The sequence below is a fragment of the Pangasianodon hypophthalmus genome, chromosome 26 (genome assembly GCF_027358585.1).
Source record: "Pangasianodon hypophthalmus isolate fPanHyp1 chromosome 26, fPanHyp1.pri, whole genome shotgun sequence".
NCBI lineage: Eukaryota > Metazoa > Chordata > Actinopteri > Siluriformes > Pangasiidae > Pangasianodon > Pangasianodon hypophthalmus.
Window position 1 is genome coordinate 1,111,231 of NC_069735.1, and position 23,329 is coordinate 1,134,559.

Here is a 23,329-nt window from a genome sequence, read left to right on the forward strand (position 1 = left end):
GTGCTTAAATACAGTTTAACACCTCTAGAATTTTAGGAGAGAAATTATTTGCCTCTTCTTCTTCCTGCTCCGGAAGAAAAGTTCAATGAACGGTGCATAGTGAAGGAGGATAATAAGCTGCTAAAGCAATAAGACAGAAAATACAGCATTTGACTGAAGTTCTGTCCAGATGGAAAAGCAAAACCACACCATCAGGATGGAAACATGGACGTCCTGTTAGATAGGATTTCTTTAATTTGTTCTTTTTATGACTTTTTGGATCTTCACATGTTGATTTTATATTTATAAAGCCGCCGTAAGACCTGGTGCATTGAATACAATCCTGTAACGTCTAACAAGGTTGGAGAACACTTCGAGACGGATGTTGGACCACTCTTCAATGCAGAACATCTCAAACTCCTTATCGTTCTCATGTGTGTGTATGCAGACAACACCGTGAGGATTTGAGTAACGGTTTAAATGCAGAGAATGAGACGGAGTGGAAAACACTTGAGTAATTGTTTACGTTCTTACTTTGTCCTTAAGTAGTATTTTGCTGTGTTTAGACTTCGCTTGAGTACTTACACATACGCTGACTTAATTATATTTCCAAGAAAAAAACCCTAGTTTTTACTCCTTACTTTTTTTTATTTTGACCAATACATACATTGATCACATGGGCTCATTTTAGTATCCAATAAAGTTAGAAAAAATAATCAAGAACTTCGTGACCTTTTCGAACACAATGGAGTTAACGCTATAGCTATCTATGTGCGTGGGAAGATATATAATCCAAGTGTTTGACTAGAGGAAGAGTAAAATACTGCAATAAGCAAAGACGTCTAAAATGAGGCGTCTCCTTTACCTCCATTTTCGTTTTGCTAATTTGCTAACATTAGCGGGTTATGTATTTATAGACTAAGTCTGGTTTCTTTGCTAACACCAGGTTAGGTTAGCATCGATTCCAGTAACTTACATTGTCGTCTAGGCAGCAAGATAAATCCTAGCTAATGGTAAATATTGGTTACAGGATATTTTACTTCTAAACAAACAAAACAGAGATTGTTTTCAGGCAAAAAAATAAACATAAAATGAAAATCACCTAACAGTTTTAGATCAATTTTCACATAAAATACAACACAAATTTAATACCTGAGTACATTTAAAAGTAGCAACTTATTCGACTTCCACTTGAGTACATTTTCTCAGCTGGATACTTCCACTTTAAATTAAGATTTTAACACGTTATCTATAATTTCACTTGAGTATAATTTCTCAGCACTTTTTTCACTACGTCTTTGTTGAAGTGGATGTATTTCGAGTGGTTTTACCTTCTAAAAATCTACAGCCAAGTGTTAACCATAACGACGCTAGTCTTCACACGGACTCTACGGTGCTTGGCGTGTCCTTCCCTGAGATCAAACAGGAGATATCTATCGCTGCTGATGTGTCCTGGCTCATCGGTGACGCGCTGAGGTTTCTCTTTTACATTCATTCCACAAATTCTACAAAAGACCTATCAGTTTTTATTCTTCACATGCATTTATTCTTTTTGTCTAATTTTGAAATTAGCTCCTGACTAGACCACTTATTTCTAATGTTTCTGCTATGAATCTTTATAGATTTTTTTGGTTATTTGTATCACTGTCCATGAGCTTAATGCAAATAATTTATATTTTATCCTGAAGAGTTTTAAAAACAAAGTTTCAATACGATCTTAGAAGTCGTAGGATTTCGAACATGAGAATTTTCTATTCTATAAATTCTCATAATTAACATTAGTTAATTATTAGCACTAGTTTGAAATTTGAGCTAGTTTAAACCAACCTGTCTTAGTCTGAGTTGCATCGCTCTGATTGAGGAAAAAAAAGCCAGACATGCTTATCAGCATCATTTTCCTTTCAAGCATCATGAAGTCGTCCTTTTTTCAGAAATTTACATAGATGTTTCATGCTCTTCAGTAAAATTTATTGTCTTTAAAATACAGTCAGTCATTGGATTTCCTCTGTTTGTGGTTTCAGTGCCCTGAATATAAACAAGTCCTGAATTCGTATCATGGAACAGTCCAGACGTCCCTCACTCAGTCAAACCCGCAATATTTTTGGCATATTTCAACAAAGGTGTACACCAAAGTTCTATCCGATTTTTGTATAGACAATTTATCACAATTTCAATATCAAAAAACAAAAAGAAATGAAAATGTGCGGAAGGTGCATGACTGGTCATAACCCACTGCTCAGATATTGATTTACAAGCCCTTAAGATTCCATGGATTTGTCTTTCTACCACATCAGAGATTTCAAAGATGTAAAAGTACACATGAAAATGTCTAAAGAATAAAAGGGAGTGACACTGCAACTAGATTTGGTCTAAAGCTGAGGGAAAGATCGATGCTCCTTTCTAATGAATTGTTCATAGCTTGAGAAGCAAAATTGTCATTTTCTTCTGCTTTGTGAAATCGTTATAAATCACACAGCACTATTTTGCATTGTTATCTGCAGAAATGTTTCTCCAAAGTGCACACGTTATAATGTAGGTAGTTGGTTTGCTGCTGCACAACAAATATTTATTAAATTAAAAAAAAAAAAACAGCATGAATGTAATGCAGTAACAGTGTAAGATTGTGAGAATAGCTACAGGTATGGCTTTGGGTTGTGAAGCTTTATGGCATATTGACAGCAGCCTGTACGTGCAAAACATGTTAATAAAACCGCAACAGCAACGAAAACACATACACACAAAAACTAAAACGCACAAAACGTTAATAAAACCAAAACTGCAACAGCAACGAAAACACATACACACAAAAACTAAAACGCGCAAAACGTTAATAAAACCAAAACCGCAACAGCAACGAAAACACATACACACAAAAACTAAAACGCGCAAAACGTTAATAAAACCAAAACCGCAACAGCAACGAAAACACATACACACAAAAACTAAAACGCGCAAAACGTTAATAAAACCAAAACCGCAACAGCAACGAAAACACATACACACAAAAACTAAAACGCGCAAAACGTTAATAAAACCAAAACCGCAACAGCAACGAAAACACATACACACAAAAACTAAAACGCGCAAAACGTTAATAAAACCAAAACTGCAACAGCAAAAAACAACAAAAACGCACACAAAAAAACGAAAACGTTCAAAACGTTAATAAAACCAAAACCGCAACAGCAAATCAGAAAATTAAAAAAAAAAAACAAACTAAAAATGCAACAACAAAACTAAAATGCAGCAGAAAATTTGGAAATCGACGACAGCATCAAAATGAAAAACACAAAAAACCAAACCAAAAACACAACAGCAAGTCTGAAAACACAACAAATCAGAAAACGCAACAAAGAAACGAAAAGTGCAACAGCAAATCAGAAAATGCAAAAAAAAAAACCTCCAAATGCAACAAACAAAAAAACGAAAACACAAAAGTAAAACTAAAAATGCAACACAACCAAAAAACTAACAGTAAATTTGTAAACACAACAAAACAAAAAACATGACGGCAAAATCAAAACACAACAACAAGCCCGTGACGTTCAATAAGGACCTGGTTACTGCTGATGTGTTTTCGAGTTTGTTGTTGTATTTTTGTTAACGTGTTTTGCACTTACAGGCCACTGAACATCTGTTCTGGGTGAAATGTTCATTACTCTATTAACTAATCTATGGAAAATAATAATAATAATAATTAATAATAAATAATAATTATTATTATTATTTATGCCATGCTTCAGAATCTCTGGGTGGCACGAGGGGAAAAAATAAAATTATCAGAAGCGTGTTTGGTTGAATATATTTTGTAGAAATGGTTATTACCAAGAGAAAACCAACAACAACAACAACAACAACAAAAAAAAAACATTTCCTTGTCAAAAAAACATTTGAGTGCGTGCAAAACTCTTGGGCTTTTTTTTTTTTTATAAAAATATCATGGTGCTGCATTCAATAAATATATTAACTCTGTCGAGTCTAGAGTAACTCCGCCCTCCTGCGTACAGTCCTGATGATTCTGCCATGCAGTGTGTTTGAGATTTCATCTGAGAAAAACAGGTGTGTCAACATTGCTCTGTTTTAGAAAAACGTATCTGACTTTCTCGTCAAAAAAGTGTATTCAGGATCTCGTACCTTCATCTGCGTTCTTCTTCTTCTTCCATCCGGTTTCCATAACAACCATTGACACCATACTAATACACAAGTGTCTATTACAACTGATTCATGACTATTCTAATATTTTAGAAATTTGCCATGAAGTGATTGTAACCCTACGTTCACAATAGCGAGCGACAAAATGACAGGTGAGCGTTTTCCGTTTTCTACGTGACGCGAAGCTGCGATTTCAGCAACAAAGCGACTTTTGAAATGCGATTTCTTAATTTTTTACGCAAATTAGATAAAGCGACAAATCCAAACGATTGTCCGGATTGATTCCTCGGACCAGTCTGATTCAGTTTCCCACTCACAACTTAATCGTCTACTTGCGATGTGCTCCAGTTTCATCTTATCCTCTCATATCCATCCTCTTATTTAACGTGTATAGAAACATTACGAAGAAAAATAAAGCTAGTGCGATGCTAGAAAAGGAAGGAAGGAGCAGAGTTTGTTGGTGCCTCTAGTAAGTGTACGTAGCTAGTATAGTTAGCGAGAACAAAGCTAGTACAAAGCCGAGCGCATAACATGTAAATCAAACAAATGATTTTCACACCGATTAACTAGCTAGCTTTAGAAGTTATATATAGCTACTACCATTTCTCATAGGAACTAAAGGCCACGCCCACTTGTCATGGGCTTGTGTGAACGTAGGGTAGGGAGCTACTGGGAGCTTTGTTATAGTTCAGAACAAATATCCAGCTGCACAATATCATTTTTTATATTCTCAAATCTCTAATCAATATGATTAGGGAAAAAACAAACAAACAAACAATTGCATAACTCATTTTCACCCTACTGTTTTCTTTTTTTTTTTTCTTTTTTTTTTTTTTAGAATTCCTAGCTTAAAGGTGCACATTAGCATCAAATGTTTTGGTCTGAATCCTCATTGGCTGAACGAACCATCCCGACCCATAACAATAAGCCACGCCCATAACGGGTCCATAACCCTCTGTTTAGGCGTCGTTTGGGACACAGTGTGATGATTGGTCGTCGTCTGAAACGCGATTGTTCGATTGCTCAAACGGGACAGACAGATGGATTGATAAATGAGGTTGTGGGAGGGGCTTAGCAACTAGCAGAGAATCAGGAAGATCCAAAGACTCCCGGAGCAGCGTGGAGTCAAACGATGGCGCCCGCCTTTTCAGAACCACGCCGCTCTGAGAAGTTTCTGAGAAAATGGGCGGGTCTGTGGAAGGCGAAACGCAAGGTGGACTCGTTTTGTGCTTCCTGCGCAACAGAGACGCTTCTGATCCTTGCGTTTTAAAGGGCACGCTCTTGTTTCGCGGCTGGTTTGACCACGCCCCATGGGTCGAGTCCATGCTGTTGTACTTCCTAAGGTCACTTCCTGTACTTTTACTTCGCTGTGATTGGCTTTTCAAACATAAAGTGCCTGCGACATGTGGAGATAAGGTGTGGCTGCGTCTGAGGAGCCGGACACCGGAGTCTTTTCTCTCGACGGATGATAGGATTTGTCTGATTTCTTCGTCCGAGGTGTGTGTGTTAGACGTGTGTGTGTGTGTGTCCGGCTGTGTGTGTGTAGACCTGCGTGACGGAATGCTGCGCTGGCTGTACACGCGTCTGCTTGTTTGGACGCTGGCTGTCCGACTGCGACACATAGGGGGCGTGGCTCGAGGTGAACAAGGGGCGGAGCCTCCGGTCAAAGGAACGCTGGGAACTTTGAGAGAATCGGAGTGGTGCAGAAATAAATTGTCCATCGATCCAGGGCTGGTGGAATCCACAGAGTCGCTCTTTATCGCCTCCTACAGTGCGAAAAGCGTACTGTAAACATCTCACATCACACGCATCACACCGATTCACACGTGTACCGTGACACGCTACCTGTCTTTGGAGCATCCTGAGAGACTTTTGTGTGGTCACATGATGCGGTGGGAGGGGCTCTAAATGAGAGGCGGGGCCAGTCGGAGGCTCTGGAACCTGCAGTAGGGATTCCCATTCACACAACTCCGACTTCACTGACAGAGACGAGCCTGAACACGAGAGAAACACGGCTTGCTTTTAGGTTTCTGTAATTTTACTCTACTTTATCTGATTTTATATAAACAGAAGAAGATGTTTTTGAAAATCAAAGTCATTAGTGTTAATAATAATAATAATAATAATAATAATAATAATAATTTTAAACTGAAAGGTATATGAATAACAATAATAATAGTAATCTGATTTTTATGTAAAATATTTATTTAAAAGTTTCATATAACAAAATTAAAAAAAGATGACCTGATGTAAAAATATATTTCTTTACAAATTACTACGACTACTGCTACTAATAATAACAATATTAATAATCTGACTTATGTAAAAAGATTTAAAAATGAAATTTGTTTATAATAACAACAAAACGTCAACAATAACAAATATGACCTTGATGTAAAATGTATTTCTTTAAAAGTAAATCGTGTACAACAACAAAACATAATAATAATAATAATAATAATAATAATATTAATAATAATTGACTTGTACAAATTAAAAATGGTATATATATATATATATATATATATATATATATATATATATATAAAACAATAAACAAAAGAACAACAACGGCAATAGTAATAATAATAATAATAATAATAATAATAATATTTTATGTAAAAACTTGATTTCTTTAAAAACGTTATTATAAGTTATTATAGCAACAACAAAAAAACAAAAATAGACTGTAACTGTCTTATTATTATTATTATTATTATGATGATGATGATGATGATGATTAGTGATTAGTGACCTGTAACTGTATTGTGATCGACGGTCTGCTGTTTGCAGAAGAGCTGCTCTCTGGGTTTGTGTCCAGCTTTAGGGTAAAACATGTAGCTGTCGTTTGGTAAAGACAGCATTCTCGATATGCACGGCTTCCCGACCGAGAGCAGGTTTCTGTCCTGAAGGTCGTCACCCTGGAAAAGGAACCCTTCTGCGTCAGATTCATGTTGGGGTTTGGGTCACAATAACTCATATTTCGGAGAAAAATAAAGTGTGCTTTCCTACTAAATGTAATATTGTATATTACAGAGATAATGGTGAAGTCATTTTTGGTAAAATAAGAGTGTTAATAATAACGCTGGTCTTTTCCATACACACTCACATCGCTAGGAATTGAGGCAAAGATGAGATATACAGAGTGTTTTTAAATAAACTGTACAGTTGTAAATGTTACAAACACATATATAAGCATTAATAAACAATTTATCCTGGCAGCCATTTTATCTTGGTCCCAGTTGCAGTAATCCTCACACACACACACACACACACACACACACACCTAGGAGCAACACTTCAGGGTTGCAGGAATACGAAACCACCTTGGAGATGTTATATGTTATGTATGAGTGCTCCAGTACAGCAGGTGGCGCTGTTATGAGAATGTTATGTTATGTTATGAAATTTTATGATTTATGATTTTGATGATTTCCATGACTACAGGAAGAAGATTGCCTCCTGCAACGTGTTGGAAGCACAAATACACAGTTGTTGGACGTACAGCTGGTTATTTTTTAGGAAAAATAAAAACGTGAGATGATTAAATCAATCGCAGGTTGAGGATGACGACGTTAGCGCGCTAGTGCGATGTTTGGAATGAACTGGCACGGGCACGTCTCATTTGTAACGACCAATTAGGAGTGAGCGTTCTGGCAAAAATGTTATAAATATTACAACTTTTTCAGGCTTGATAACGATCCATGATTTTATCACGAGTATTTTTTCCATGTTGGTTTTTAACGCTATTTTGCGAAATTTCTGAACAGAGCAACAAACTGATTTCTCTGTTGATGAAAACGAATCAGAGATCACTGAGGCCAAAGTACATTTTTCAGACAAATTTTACTGAAGTGCATTTCCTAATAAAATAACAGATCACATATTTAAATAGCGTCGAATAAAAATGTACATCACGTGTGCGTTTAAATATGTTTAAAAGTGCGTTTAAATATGTTTAAATACTGATTACGTGTGCTGAGTTGGTTTTGCATTTTTATTAAACATATTTAAAATATTTGCGTTTCATTGTTGTGGCTTTTATTGCGCTTGTGTCCCGAGGCTGGAATGTTGTTAGGAGATGTGAGGAACCCGGAGAACCCCAAACCCCAGGTAGTAACCAGGGTTTGTTACCTGTAGAAGCGCAGGAGACCCAGTAACCTCACCAGCAGACGCGGCGGCATTCTGCCACCGATTTGCCTGTAGCTCCGCCTCCAGCTCCGCCTCCATCTCCGCCTCCTCGCAGGCATCCTTGTTGCTGTCCTCTAAGTGCTTCATGAGCACGGCGACCACCACGTTCACCAGGACGAACTGCGCCACCAGCACGAACGTCACGAAATACAGCGGGGAAAACAGCGGCAGGTAACTCAAGCAGCGATCTCCACTCTTACACTCCCTCAGTGTGTCCTTTATCACACACACACACACACACACACTAAATTCATTAATCATGCTGTCTGCAGTGGCCCTAATAATCCTCTGACATTCAGGAAACACAGATGGCACACTGTGTTAACTCTATGTGTGTGTGTGTGTGTGTGTGTGTGTGTGTTAACTGTCTCTCTCTCTCTATGTTAACTCTGTGTGTGTGTTAACTCTATGTGTGTGTGTGTGTGTTAACTGTCTCTCTCTCTATGTTAACTCTGTGTGTGTGTTAACTCTATGTGTGTGTGTGTGTGTTAACTGTCTCTCTCTCTCTATGTTAACTCTGTGTGTGTTAACTCTCTCTCTGTTTGTGTTAACTCTGTGTGTGTGTTAACTCTGTGTGTGTGTGTGTTAACTGTGTGTGTGTATCTGTGTGTGATAACTGTGTGTTATCTGTGTGCGTGTGTTAACTCTGTGTGTGTGTGTGTTAACTCTGTGTGTGTGATAACTCTGTGTGTTAACTGTCTGTGTGTGTGTGTTAACTCTGTGTGTGTGTGTGTTTGTGTGTGTGTGTCTGTGTGTTAACTCTCTGTGTGAGTGTGTGTGTGTGTGTGTGTGTGTGTTAGCATGTTAACCTTCATGATTCCATTCCAGTTGTCCCCGGTAGAGACTCGGAACAGGGTGAGGAACGCCATGCCGAAGTTCTCGAAGGTAGCGTGTCGACTCAGACCCTCACACGGGTTTTCCTCCGAGCATTCTGAATAATAATAATAATAATGATAATATGACTTTAATTAATGTTAATTAATGAATCATTTATTCTATATATGGTCTTGGATGAAAAGTCAAATCAGCATCACTGTAACGTTTTAATCAAACTGTGGATTCTGTAAACTTGGAAAATTTAGTTTTCTATTTAAAAAGTTCAGTTGTAGTGTTTGTTTTTAAAATCCTAAAAAAACGATTTTCTCCAGTGATTCGAAAATGTGTTTATTAAAATAACGAGTAGGTGAATTGGGACGCAGCAATAGTGTATATTCTGTATAATGGTGTTAAAATAAAAGAAGTATTGCTAAATAAATCCTACATTCGTATTGCTAGATCACTAGCAACCGCCGATAAGCACACTCTTTAACGAAAAGGTCAAATCTTTAAAAACGACCTTTAAAAGTTCTTCGTTTGTCCGTACGACAGACTGCTTCCCTATCAGAAAGCACTTCAAGCTACAAGTTTTTAAAGAACTCCTTTTTTTTGTAGAAAACGGAACATTATGGAATGCTAATATTTTTCTTGGGAAAAGTGACGAACTGACCGAGTTTTCCGAACAGCTCCACTCCCAGAGCAGCGTAGATGAAGAACAGCAGCATGAAAAGAAGCCCCAGATTTCCAACCTAGAAAAAAAAAACACACACAGACTAGAAATACCCCGAGGAATACAGTATATGTGTGCTATAGTAGGAGTGAAAATGGTATGGGCACACACACACACACACACACACAGTCACTAGGACAAGCATGTAATAGTCGACTAGTCAGGACGCTACGGAAGCTGGAGTTGAACAGAGAGGAAAACCTTTCAGATACTGCCGTAGACATCGCATGCTCCATCCATCATTACGCTATACGAAGTTTCCATGCCACGTTGCGCAATCTCAGTTTCTGAATCAACAATTTCGGCTTGTTCGTTTTAAGAAGCATCCTTAAATTAAATAGTGTCATATGTAATCATTTCTTAACGGCGTAAAGCAGCATTGAGGCTGGAAATGTATGTTCCTGTTGTTAATTGGTTGTTGTTAACTGAAGTGTGGCATCCTGAAACAGCTACAAAACACGACTAGTCGACTAGTACGAGCTTAAAAGTCATGTGACCTCTAGCAGACACCAACCTGCGGTAAAGCCTGGACCACCGTGTCCAGCAGCGCTCTCATTCCCGTGGCCATCTTGAGCAGCTTCAACACTGCAAAGCAAGTCCGATTTGTCTTTGTGATTCTTCCCCAGAGTGTGTGTATTACATGCATGTACAGTATGAGTGTGTGTGATTGTGTTCGAGTACCTCGGGCGATGCGCAACACTCTCATAATGCGAATGATAGTTGGGTTAATGGGTAATGAGGCATTCAGGTCAATCTCCTCCAGCGTAATTCCCATAACGGACAACAGAACAATGGCCAAGTCCAGCTGATTCCACCTGAGAGAGAGAGAGAAAGAGAGAGAGAGAGAGAGAGACAGTACATTTGTAAACTAGTAATTGTCAGAGCACGATATAAATAAATAAAATGCAAAGTAACAGGATGCGCTGGATCAAGTGCTATTTAATAATCTGTGTGGAAGCCATTTTGTTCAATTTAACCAGTGATCATTACAACTAGCACTATTCATGCAGCAATATACTCGACTCCTATTAGATTTATGTCAACGCTCGCCACCTTCTCATTCAGATCTCATTCATATTAGTGTTTTCATTTATAAATTGTCTCTTACTTTTATGTTACATCATATCACAGTTGACAACAAAGACGGCGATTTTTTTTTTTCAGCTCAACTTGAACTTTATTGTCCCTCTAGGGGAAATAGTGCCATGGCATAACTGCATCAATACAACATTTTAGTATTAATAAAAACAAATACAAAGACATAACAATAGATACAATATAAAACTTAAATTAAAGGTTACATAAGATAATTTATTTATACAAATAAATGATCTGACATCAGAGCAGGTAAAATAACCCCATGGCCACATCCAAAAAGCAGTCTTTAATTCTTTTAGTTCTACTTCTTGGTACTTGAGGGCAACATCTGAACCTCAGTGCATAAGGGATGATCCAAAGTACAAAGAATGGCTTGGGCCTTCTTCAGAACATGCATATAAAATATAAACAGTCAGTAGGACAGGTCTGATCTTCTCCAGTGATTTTCCCAGCCACCTTCACAAGGCTGGCTAATCTACTTTTGCTTGACAAGGTACGAGTTCCGTACTATGCCACAAGACAGAAAGAAAATACAGATTCAATAAAACTTTATAAAACAGGCTCATCATAGTGGAACAAACCTGAATGTGTTTAACTTCCTGTTGTTGAACCGCCATAACATTGGATTCAAAACTCAATCTGCTGTCAATCACCACTTTTAAATACTCATAACTATCAACTAATTCAATGTCCGAGTGCTTGTGCGTAAAAGTGCTGGTCTAGACACTATTTAAAAAAGTCTCTGCAAACATTCTACTCCAGGAAACCTGGCGACCTCGGAGGCGTGAACTACACGCGTAATTTTAATGGTCTGAACTGGCCTCCCAGTGCGCATGTGCGTAACCCGACTCTGAATACAAGGAACTTTCCCTGTGTTAATATTAACGTAACCTGACACCCTGCGTTTATACAGAAATACGGCGCTGGACTTCACCTGTCTTTGAAGAACCTCCTGAAGCCGAAGGCGACCAGCTTGAGCATGGCCTCGATCACAAACACCAGCGTGAAGACGTAGTTGCAGTATTTCAGGGATTCCTCCAGATACTAGACACACAGAAACATAACGCTGATCTCTTAAAATCTTTTAAAAATATATTTTTACGTCATTTCATGCTTAGATTTCGGATAGTTTCTAGCTGACCTCTGTAACTTGATATGAACTTTGGATTTTTGAGGAGTTCCTCAAGAGTCAATGCTAGACCACACCTACTTATTTTACTTATTTATTCCTTCACGATTTTCTTCTATTCTTTCATAAGAGAGTGTTGCAGCAGGTCGTACCACAGCGCTGTTGAATTCTGGATTCTGATTGGCCAGAAGATGTTGATTAATTTTCTAGAACAGCAGCAATGCACTCGTTCTAATACGTTATCGTTTCTATAGTAACAGCTCATTCACAGGGACGTGTGTGTTTATTTAACATTTACGGAAGGAGTCTCCAGTGTCAGGGGTAAAGCTGTAACTTTAACGTCATCATCACGACAGAGGAACTTTTTGCTGTTTCTTGGTAACACAACTGCGTGTTTTTTTTTTTTATTATTAACTTCGAAAGAGAGGCTGGTGATGGAACGACTGTTTACAGCTACTATAACATTTATAGCTACTATAACGTTAAGTGAGAACTTGTTTCGTGGACGTTCCTCGACATTAAATGTAACAATAAATGGATAAAAAGTACAATGTATCATGCTTTAACTAATAAAATTTGTTAGCATCGACACATTGCTGTTATATTAAAGGAATAAAACACTTCAGGATATTCTGTTTCATCACACCACACTGTTGTTGATTATTTTCAGCACAACATGGAGTCCTTACATAATACACAGATATTGTATGATCTCTGTTATGTGTGTGTGTGTGTGTGTGTGTGTGTGTGTGTGTGTTCCACCTTGGGCTGGTTGTAGTGCTCCATGGACATGGTGAGGACGTTGATGCCGATGATGATGGTGATGAAGAGGTCTAGATAGTGGTTGGTGCAGAGGGTGTGGATGTAGAGGCGGGCGGGAGAGTAGTCTGCATAATACGGTCTCTGGAGGGCCTCTAAAACACACACACACACACACACACACACAAACACACACACATAGAGATACAGAGACACACACCTCATTAAGCACCAGAGTCATTAAATTACTTGAGCACAAAAAAGTCTTGCAAAGCTGCTCTGCTGGTATCCGGGAGCTGCAGTGCTGTTCCTGTGTGTGTGTGTGTGTCTGTATGTGTATGTGTGTGTGTGTGTGTGTGTGTGTGTGTGCACGTTAATGGTCTTCCCTAGCCTCTTCTGTTTAACTATGACAGGCCGGTCTGGGCTGCCCTCGATTCTACTGTCTCAAACTCATAAATATTCTTATTCAGTCTTAAGCTTAGACACTTTAAGCACTGAAGTGAAGTGTGTGTGTGTGTGTCTGTTTAAATGTGTGTGTGTGTGTGTGTCTGTTTAAATGTGTGTGTGTGTGTGTGTGTGTGTATGTAGAAAGGAGCATGGTGACCCAGTTTTTTTTGCCTCACTGTTAAAAAATGCTAGCACGGCAAAAGGTGAGTGTGTGTGTGTGTGTGTGTGTGTGTGTGTGTGTGCTGGGAAATAGACGAGTCATCGGTGAGATCATAAACCTGAGGAGTCCAGTGTCCCCCTACATCCATCACGAGTGTGACTGCTCAAGGTGTCTTTGAGAGGAAAAATGACGGTGCGTGTTGTGTGTGTGGTGTGTGTGTGTGTGTGTGTGTGTGTGTGTGAGAGAGAGAGAGAGAAAAAGTGGGAGAAAATGGCCTCGAGACACTAAAGCAGATTGAGCTTGAGTTCATGCCAAGCTCAGCGATGCGACACAGAACTGTACCTCTGCCAAACTATGTGTGTGTGTGTGTGTGTGAGTGTGAGTGTGTGTGTGTGTGTGTGTGTGTGCTCTCACCTTTTTTTTATGGCTGCTAAAACTCTATGAAAGTGCTGCCTGATTATGCTAACGGAGAGGATTCCACATGGTCATTATCCTCGTGTTTATGCTTTATATTACGGTCTTATGTTTTATGAATATGATTGACTTTCATGAGGAATAAAAAAAAAAAGGATGCAGATCATTTCCGTGAACTCGGGATGAACTTTAAAAAAAAAAAAAAAAAAAAAAAAACTGACGTAAATTAAAATTTAGGACAAACTGTAAAAGAAGCTCATCAAGACAAAAGTTCATCGTTTGAGTAAGTCATAAATTAGAGGAAAAATTAGAAGAATGAAAAAGAATAAAAATATTAGGGACGTAACCTGAATATGAGTACACCATTCTAAATAAACACATCATTTGTTCCAAACTGACACAAATACTGTATTTAAAAAAAAAAATAAAATAAATAAAAATCTTATATTATCTGCAGTGGTTTGTTCTGACCTAAACCCTGCCTTACTGAGCTCCAAAATAAAACCAGATTTCTACCGTATCCCAAAATTTCACAAAAGAAATACGCTTTTATTTATAGCGCCGGTGCTCCGTATAGCCCACGCGGCCCACGCAGGGCAGAATATCTCTGATTTTCATTGTTCTTTATCTGTTCGTTATTAAAAAAAGAAAATCTTCTCAGAAATTCACTGTAAGTGCGTTCCAGCTTCGTAATAGATTCTGATAGCGAGTCCAGCGAACTTTTACGATCTTTCTGGAATATAACCGTGGCAGCGAGGGGGCGTGGTCGAGCGTAGGTTCAGCCCGCCTCCTCTCTCTATCCGTGACCCGAGACCACGCCCGCTTGCTGCCACAATAACAAACCAAAAAAAACCGCAAAAGTATATCTGATGAAATATTATTTTTGTTTTATTGTTTCCGTGGTAGCATTCACATTTAATTTATGCCCAAGTCTCATTCGTTATTCAGTGGATAACTTCACTTGGATACTTTAGATTAGAACTAAAATAAAGTTCCTTTCAGCACACTCAGTACTCTCTGACTTTATAGCATACAGGTGTGAAAGAGTAATCGCACTGTTCCGTGTCACCCATTTTGAATCTGGTTCCTCTCAAGCCTCCTTCCTCATGTAGTCTCATGGAGTTTTTCCTTGCCACTGTTCATTAGGGATCTAAATCTTCAGCTATATCCGTAATAGATTTCTGTAAAGCTGCTTCGTGACAATGTCCACTGTTAAAAGAGCTATACTATAAATAACACTGAATTGAATCATAATAATAATAAAAACAGCAAGGTTTGTTCGGCTTGATCTCACGATGCTGTGATCCAAATTTGGTGATAATGGTGCAGAATTTGCAAGAGAAGAAGCCAAAAATATATAATAAATAAATAAATAAATAAATAAATAAATAAAAATTACAGAAAAATCTAATAGGGTGGAAACTTGGCTTGACCCAAAGAATCAGAGGAAAATGGAATCATGTTTCTACGAGTTATTATTGTAAATCTATGTCCAGATTTGACCTATTGGTGGTGCTAGAGGGCTTAAGTGGCGTACATCAAAATTTCTGGGAAGGAAGCTGAGACTATCCTCTATCACTGTGCCAAATTTCATAAGAAGCATGTGAAGTGTTCTCTGGGCAGCCATAGTGAAAATATAATAATATAATAATAATAATAATAAGAAAACATACAATCACAAACTTCGGTGCTTGGCCCCCTAAAATCCTTTCCGATTTAGGCCACACCCACTTTTGGTTAAATACGAATACAGGTAAAGATACTTGGAGCAGTAAACAGATACAGATTTTGAGATTCTACTCATATACACCTCTCATATATACAAATAAATAAATAAATAAATAAATACATAAAAACAGACTCACTGCTGGAGCGAGACTTCGCAACGAGTATTCGACAGTCTGGGAGTGTGTGTGATTGTTGACAGGTGTGTGTTTGTGTGTGTGTGTGTGTGTGTGTGTGATCACAATTCTTAGGATAAGTGTTTGCCTGAATGTCATGTGACATGACCAGGGGTTGGGAATCATGGGAATTGGGTTTATAACCTTTCTAACCTGGCACTATTGAGTTTTCTGTAGTTTAATAAATAAAATGAAAATGAAGGCGTTTATGAGGTTAGTAAAGGGCTAATTGTGTGATTTTATAGCTAATCTAAAACTCTTGCTGTTTATTACTGTTTATTTTTTATTTATTTTAGCGCCGTCCTCACACACACACACACACACACTCACTCCTGCGCCTCTTCTCCAGCCGTCTCTGCCTCTTCTCCTCCCTGAGGCGTGCCTCCTCCTCCTCCTGGTCCTGACGGCATTTGTGGAAGTTTTCCACCACAACGCCCACAAACATGTTCAGCACGAAGAAGCTGACGATCAGCAGGAAGGAAATGAAGTAGAGCAGCATCCAGGGGTTATGGTTCCTTATGGGCTGGAGAGAAAGAGAGAGAGAGAGAGAGAGAGAGAGAGAGCTTATGAAATATCCCTACACTATAATACCCCTCTGGTCCACCAGGCTTCTCCATACACTCATCTGTGCTGCGTACATACTGTTCATGTCGAGTCTGCTACCTCTCGTGTTCTTCCTCATGTCATCTCAGGGAGTTTTTCCTCGTTGCTATAACCCCTGGATTGTAAAATCTAAATCTACATCTGGATTATCTACATCTGCAAATCTGCATTTCTGCAAATCTGCATTTCTGTAAGAGTGATATGATGACATCGATATCGATATCAAGATAAATTAGGCCACAGTAGTTTTCAGAGATATCAGGAGATTTGATAAAGTCTTCAATCTTTAACACTGCAAAATGTTACAATTTTACAGATTTGATCTATTTGTGCAAATTTTTCCTTCATTTCTATGTTAATTTATTTTTGTGCAAATGAACTAAAAGGCTTATTCCGTGATACATTTTGTAGAAATGTCCTGAAATATTTGTGATATTTTTCATATGTATGAGGGGTTAGGCACGTCAGCTGCTAATGTTATATTAATTAATGTCAGCAAGTCAGTATTTTAAATGATCGCTTGCTCAAACACACATTTCACATTTTGAGTTCGGAGTCATCCTATTGGTGGATTTATGACGTGTTGTTGAGCAACAGCAACAACAGCAACAACAGGAACAATAACAATAACAGCAGAAACTAAAACAGTAATCAAAGCACTGGAAAGAATAACAAGAAGAACAAGAGCAACAGCAGCAACATGAGCAACAGCAGCAACAGCAACAAAACAGCAACAAAACAGCAACAACAATAACAAGAAGAACAAGAAGAACAAGAGCAACAAGAGTAAAAACAACAGGAACAGCAACAACAAGAGCAACAACAACAGCAACAACAGAAACAACAGCAACGACAACAGAAACAACAACAGCAACAAGAACAACAGCAACAATAAGAACAGAAACAACAACAGCAGCAACAACAGCAACAATAACAAGAAGAACAGAAACAACAAGAGCAACAACAACAACAACAACAGAAACAACAACAGCAACAACAACAACAACAGAAACAACAACAGCAACAATAACAAGAAGAACAGAAACAACAAGAGCAACAACAACAACAACAACAACAGAAACAACAACAGCAACAACAACAACAGCAACAACAACAGCAACAATAACAAGAAGAACAGAAACAACAAGAGCAACAGCAACAACAACAGCAACAATAACAAGAACAACACAAAACACCAGGAGCAACAGCAACAGCAAACTCGTCTATAGTCCTCTGACGGTTTACATTTAAATCTCAAGCAGGACCACGGACACATTTTTCCCGTCAGCAGATTCCCCGGAGCGTCGTTTCCTCTCGGCGTTTTTCACATTATTAATTTGGGCATTTTGGCTCAGCATGCTCATGAGTGGAAAGGGAGCATCGCCTTTAATCATGCATTCGTTTATTACTCTGAAAGAGGGAGGGAAAGAGGGAGGATGAGGGGACAGATATGATAGGACGGAGTGACACTATTCCAAAGAATAGGCATAACTTTCATAATGAATGTGCAGCGAATTAACCGCCTCAAGCAAAGAGAAAGAACAAAACTGTCAGAATGAAGGAACAGGCAGCGAGAGAGAGAGAGAGAGAGAGAGAGAGAGAGAGCCAAACACACCTATTTACTTGGAACCGTGTTCCCTTATAGAGATTTTCATTGTGTGTGTGTGTGTGTGTTTGTGTGTGTGTTTGCTATCAGGTGTTTTAGTGAAAGAGATCGAGACACGAGAGAGAACAAAGAGAAAAACAGGATGCATTGTTGACGGTATTAGGACACACACACACACACACACACACACACACACACACACCTGTTGGTCCACAGCCACTGCGTCTAATCCATCATACATGATGTTGACCCAGCCGTCTTTGGATGACAGGACAAACAATGACATCAAGGCCTAAAAAAAAACAGAATGTGATGAATAAACATCACTTTCTACAGCTGGAGCGTTAAATTATTTCGTTAAAATGAATTAATTCAAATTAATTCTTAAATATATTTGCTAGTTGCTAGCTTGTACATCAGAATTTGCAGCTGTGACAGAGTCCTTGTTTCTGATTGGTTCATTTTCTATAACAGCGGTTCTACAGTGGTTCTACTATGTTATCGTTTCTATAGTAACAACTTACACAAGGACTCGTTAAAAAAGGTGTGTAATCGTTGGGATGGTGAGGTTTGATCGTTGATTGTTTTCCTGTAACAGTGTGAGACCGAGATACCTGGCCCAAGTTGTCAAAGTTGTACTTCCTGCGAACCCAGCGGTAATTCGCCTGCAGACACTCGGACTTGTTGGTGATGTTTCTGGTGTCGAAGCCTTCACAGTGATAAAACTTTCCCTTGAAGAGCTGAGAAGGAAAAACAGATCAACATCATACATCAGAACAACATTAAGAAGGAAAAAAAAAACGGAAGCAACAAAAAATCCTTATTAAAAATTTACATCTTCAGTAGTTACAATTGTTTTTCACAAACACATTTCAACCTTAAGGCTTTATCAAAGTGTTTTTAAGAAAATGAAATGTATATATTAATAAACATAGAGTGTGTGTTAGAGGGTTTGTTTTACTGCCTTTGTGAAGACAAACAGGTATTTAACCTGTCAGGTGAGGACCTTTAGGGGAAGTGAGGAACTTTAGGGGGAAGTGAGGACGTTTAGGGGAAGTGAGGAACTTTAGGGGGAAGTGAGGACGTTTAGGGGAAGTGAGGAACTTTTGGGGGAAGTGAGGACGTTTAGGGGAAGTGAGGACATTTAGGGGAAGTGAGGACATTTAGGGGAAGTGAGGGACTTTAGGCGAAGTGAGAACATTTAGGGGAAGTGAGGAACTTTTGGGGGAAGTGAGGACGTTTAGGGGAAGTGAGGACGTTTAGGGGAAGTGAGGACGTTTTGTAGAAGCGAGGACCTTTAGGGGAAGTGAGGATATTTTGGGGAAGTGAGGACATTTTGTAGAAGCGAGGACCTTTAGGGGAAGTGAGGATATTTTGGGGAAGTGAAGACATTTTGGGGAAGTGAGGAGCTTTTGGGGCAGTGAGGACATTTTGTGGAAGTGAGGACATTTGATAGATGTTGGATAATGAAGTGTGTGTGTGTGTGTGTTTACCTGGACTCCCAGTATTCCAAACACGATGAAGAAAGCACAGCAGATCAGCACAATATTCCCAATCGGCCGCAGTGAAGTTATTAGTGTTTCAACCACCAGCTTTAAACCAGGAGCCCTACTTATCACCCTGACACACACACACACACACACACACACATCAGTGCTGTCAATTACAGTAAGTACAGTTTCAGCGCCATGGACAGCGCAGACTTTACTGTCTGGAATGTGTCATCCATCTTTGTTCGTCAGTCCGGATAGCAGAGTTAATTTATACTGCAGCGACGTTGACTATTAAATCTAATTGGTCAGAAGGTGTGGGTTCATTTTAGTCTCGGCCAATTCCCTCCCACCAAGCAGCTCTCCCCAGTCATACGACAGCTTCCAACCTGGCAGGGTGGAGGTGAAGACTCACCTGAGACACATGAAGCCAACCAACCACATCATGCTGCATCACAGGGCAGAGTAACACACTCAGAGGAAAGCGCTATCTGCCCTCTTCAGCATACATGAGCTCACAGAAGCCCACGATTGGCTGATGTTGCTGAGATTGACAGGGGAGAGAGAGTATGCCCCTCCCACCCAAAGAGCATTGCCAATTTTGTTCCCTTGGACTTTAACTGGATTTTAACTGCATCATTACAAATCACATTTTTAGTGATCATATTTATTCATGTAAAGAAACGTTTGCTACAGTAGCTTGTCAGCTTAGCCTAAAATACAAGGTCTTTTAAATGAGATTATATTTTTTTTAAATCTCGCAAGTTATGCAAGATATGCTGCTCTGTTAAGTCACATTAAATAGATGATAAACTTCTTACAGTTCGCCTCGTTGTGTTTTATTCACCTCATAAAACATAAGAAACTCCAGGCGCTCACACTCACCTGAGCGGTCTGAGCGTTCGGAGAAGACGCAGTACTCGCAAGATTCCCAAAATGCGGTTTCCTCCAGATGAGGCCAGAGACACCAGGATATCCACGATAGACACGAACACCAGCAGCCCATCCAGAACATTCCAGCTGCTTTGCAGATACGAGCCTGGACCCACGTACAGCCCCATGGCCACCACCTAGCACAGCAATTCCTTCACCACCATCACCGTCATCGTGTTTATCTTTTTAAACATGTGAATACTATATATATCATTTACCTTGACAGTCATCTCAGCTACGAAGATCACAGTAAAGATGTAGTTAGACACACTGAGAAAGACGCGCTCCTGTAAATAAAAAGAAAAAAAGAGAAGAATTGGGTAATGTGTATTGAATTCTGGATTCTGATTGGTCAGAAGGTGTTGATTAATTTTCCATCACAGTAACAGTTCAGCTACAAATCACAGGTTCATTCATTTATTAATGCGTCAGTTTTAACGTGTAATCAGTTCTACACATAAACAGATTGAAAACGTGTGTAAGTGTTGCTACGGTGAAGTTGTCTGTGAGGAGACGTTTATTTGACATTTATGGAAGGAGTCTCCAGTGTCAGCGTTTTGTAACAGTCATAAGAAAAGGTAAAGATGACAGCACACCCCGTCCGTGAGGTATCTCTGAGGAGTGCGGGGACGCTTTATGCAGTTTGCATATTAAATTAAACTTGAGACAAGAATGATAACCTGCTTAAGAAAGCATGGCATTCGTCTCCCCAGTGGTTCCCTTTCCAACAACTCCCCAAGTGAAATTAATAAGCTCGTTCTTTTCATTTTGAAGGTAACAGTGGAAAATCCCAACCCAATAACGCGACTCGGCTGTGACAGATTCCAAGAAAAGAAACGCTGCAGATTCCTTCGGGAACTACACCAACACTGAGTATAACAAACGGAAGGTTTAGTACTTTAATTGGCTTTATTTTCGGCACCTGAATTTAAATCTAATTTCATTAACTATTTATGGATCTTTTCTTGCTGTTAGCGAACCTTCCATAAAATAACTGCGTGACCTGCAGGTCCTATCAACAACCCAATACATTTTAAATTCTGCCCTGTAGAGGTATAATTGCACCTAGTGGGCAAAAATAGGAACTGCAACAAGCACTAATGGAGACCCATTGGGGCAGGAATCATCTAAAAACACCCAAAACCACTCAAAATGAGCTGCTAGACTGCACGCTGGATGACTGTACGGTGACGACTGTCTAATACGGGGTTACCTCTCAAACCTACGCTCACGAGTCAGGCTTAATGATTTCCACTGGGCCTGTCAGAATTAGAATTTCCACAATATTAATGTATTCAAAGGCACAAAAAGTCACATTCTGATGGATTAGTAGATGTGCATTGCAGTTTAATTCACCATGCTGTGTGGCTGGATGTCGGGTCTCTCGAGCGCAATGGTGATGCAGTTGAGGAAGATGAAGACCAGCACGATGTGATCAAACATCCTGTGAGTGATGACCTTCTGACAACGCACACGGAACCTGCACACAGAGATGGACAGATGGCTCATGTGAGGGTAAGTGTAAAGCACTGACATCATCTCTATCTGGATAGTGCTCCACAATAGGATTCATACCTAATATGGGCGTGTCCTAAACCTCTCCAGATGTCAACAAACCTGGCTCTGACAGTTCCTCGACAGTTCCTTCATAAATCCAGCTCATAATTATTCTCAAGTAGAGATGCGTGTGGGATTTGCCCCTGACCAGGCAGGTACTAAGGCTGAATAAATGAACGCTGTACATTAATGTAATAAATGTGGCCTTTGTTTGTCTCTTGAGCTTCATACGACGGCTCGCTTCAACCAGCATTAAATTAAAAACCTCCCGTTTGCGTCTTTTTTTGCGTCCCGACGGTCTTGACTCCGGCAAGATTAAAATGAATAATCCTCCAATTCCTGTTTGTATGTGTATCTATTTAGAACAAATGTTCTGTTCATTCTAAATCATATATTCATATTCCCTTTCATCCCTAGCGTACGGCGTGAGTTTTTTTTTTCCTGTACACTTATTTATACTCACTTATTTTGAGGTGAGAACACGTACAGTGACCAGTCCTCGTGATCTCTGCACCACTGAGGCTTGTACGGCTCCAATATCCTTTTCAGAATAACACACCAACTCTACAAACATGAACAAAAAATTACAAAAGAAAGAAATGAGTATTAACCCGCGGAGGTCTACGCCTAGTTTTGCCCTTTGGATACCTAAGTTTAACATTCAATAAAAATAAAAAAAAAAAATGCCCATATTTCAAGTGTGTATGTGGAGTTTTAGAACATTTTTCAGCACAGATAGGGAGTGTATTCTTAAGTGTGCTGAATAAATAAGCTAAATCAATAAAAACACACAAGGAAAGTAAGAAATCCTGCTATTTATAAAAACTTCTGTCTTAAAAAATAAATGGAGTAAATAAGAAAACTTGTTTGTAATTCAGAAAACATAAATACTGGATGTGGATTTGGAGTGGGCTCTTTTTCAAGAAGACGCAAAATAAGTTTTAAAGTCTCGACGCCAAGTTATTGAGCAATATGTAGGACGTTAGACGTCGCAGATCTCGGCGGGTTAAAATACAGTGTGCTGAGATACAACCGCAAGACAGATAATTACAAAGCGAGACAGACGGAAAGAGACAGAGTTATGGCCTCACGCTAGATCTACCAAACACACAGGGTGTATTGTCATGCAGCGTAAATTAGGAATATAATTCTGCCTGAAAATCTGCCAGCGCAGGAGTGTTTATGACTCCATTTCTCTCCTAAAGTTTCCAGCTTTCAAAACAGCCAAAATAAACAGGCTAATTAATCTATCGACTTAGTAAACACAATGGACAGAGTAGCTGTTGTGGGCGTGGCCTGTCCATGAGAAATGGTAGCTAGCTAGTTAAATAAAAATTTAATAACATGTTACGTGCTTCGTTTTC

The 23,329-nt window shown here is 39.1% G+C and overlaps 1 protein-coding gene across 1 annotated transcript in view; it reads right to left on the minus strand.

The window, feature by feature from the left end:
• cacna1hb (calcium channel, voltage-dependent, T type, alpha 1H subunit b) overlaps positions 1-23,329 on the minus strand; it is a 63,688-nt gene continuing 40,359 nt past the window's right edge. The window contains exons 16-33 of the mRNA XM_026928797.3: positions 22,429-22,529; positions 21,765-21,888; positions 20,627-20,695; positions 20,361-20,545; positions 19,479-19,605; positions 18,600-18,725; positions 18,188-18,277; positions 16,107-16,299; positions 12,858-13,009; positions 11,901-12,010; positions 10,550-10,683; positions 10,383-10,453; positions 9,809-9,887; positions 9,132-9,253; positions 8,266-8,538; positions 6,887-7,052; positions 5,977-6,125; positions 1-5,897 (exon numbers count right to left, since the gene is read on the minus strand). Of these exons, the coding sequence (XP_026784598.3) occupies positions 5,091-5,897; positions 5,977-6,125; positions 6,887-7,052; positions 8,266-8,538; positions 9,132-9,253; positions 9,809-9,887; positions 10,383-10,453; positions 10,550-10,683; positions 11,901-12,010; positions 12,858-13,009; positions 16,107-16,299; positions 18,188-18,277; positions 18,600-18,725; positions 19,479-19,605; positions 20,361-20,545; positions 20,627-20,695; positions 21,765-21,888; positions 22,429-22,529 (3,078 nt within the window). The 3' untranslated portion in view covers positions 1-5,090. The remainder of the gene's footprint in view (positions 5,898-5,976; positions 6,126-6,886; positions 7,053-8,265; positions 8,539-9,131; positions 9,254-9,808; positions 9,888-10,382; positions 10,454-10,549; positions 10,684-11,900; positions 12,011-12,857; positions 13,010-16,106; positions 16,300-18,187; positions 18,278-18,599; positions 18,726-19,478; positions 19,606-20,360; positions 20,546-20,626; positions 20,696-21,764; positions 21,889-22,428; positions 22,530-23,329) is intronic.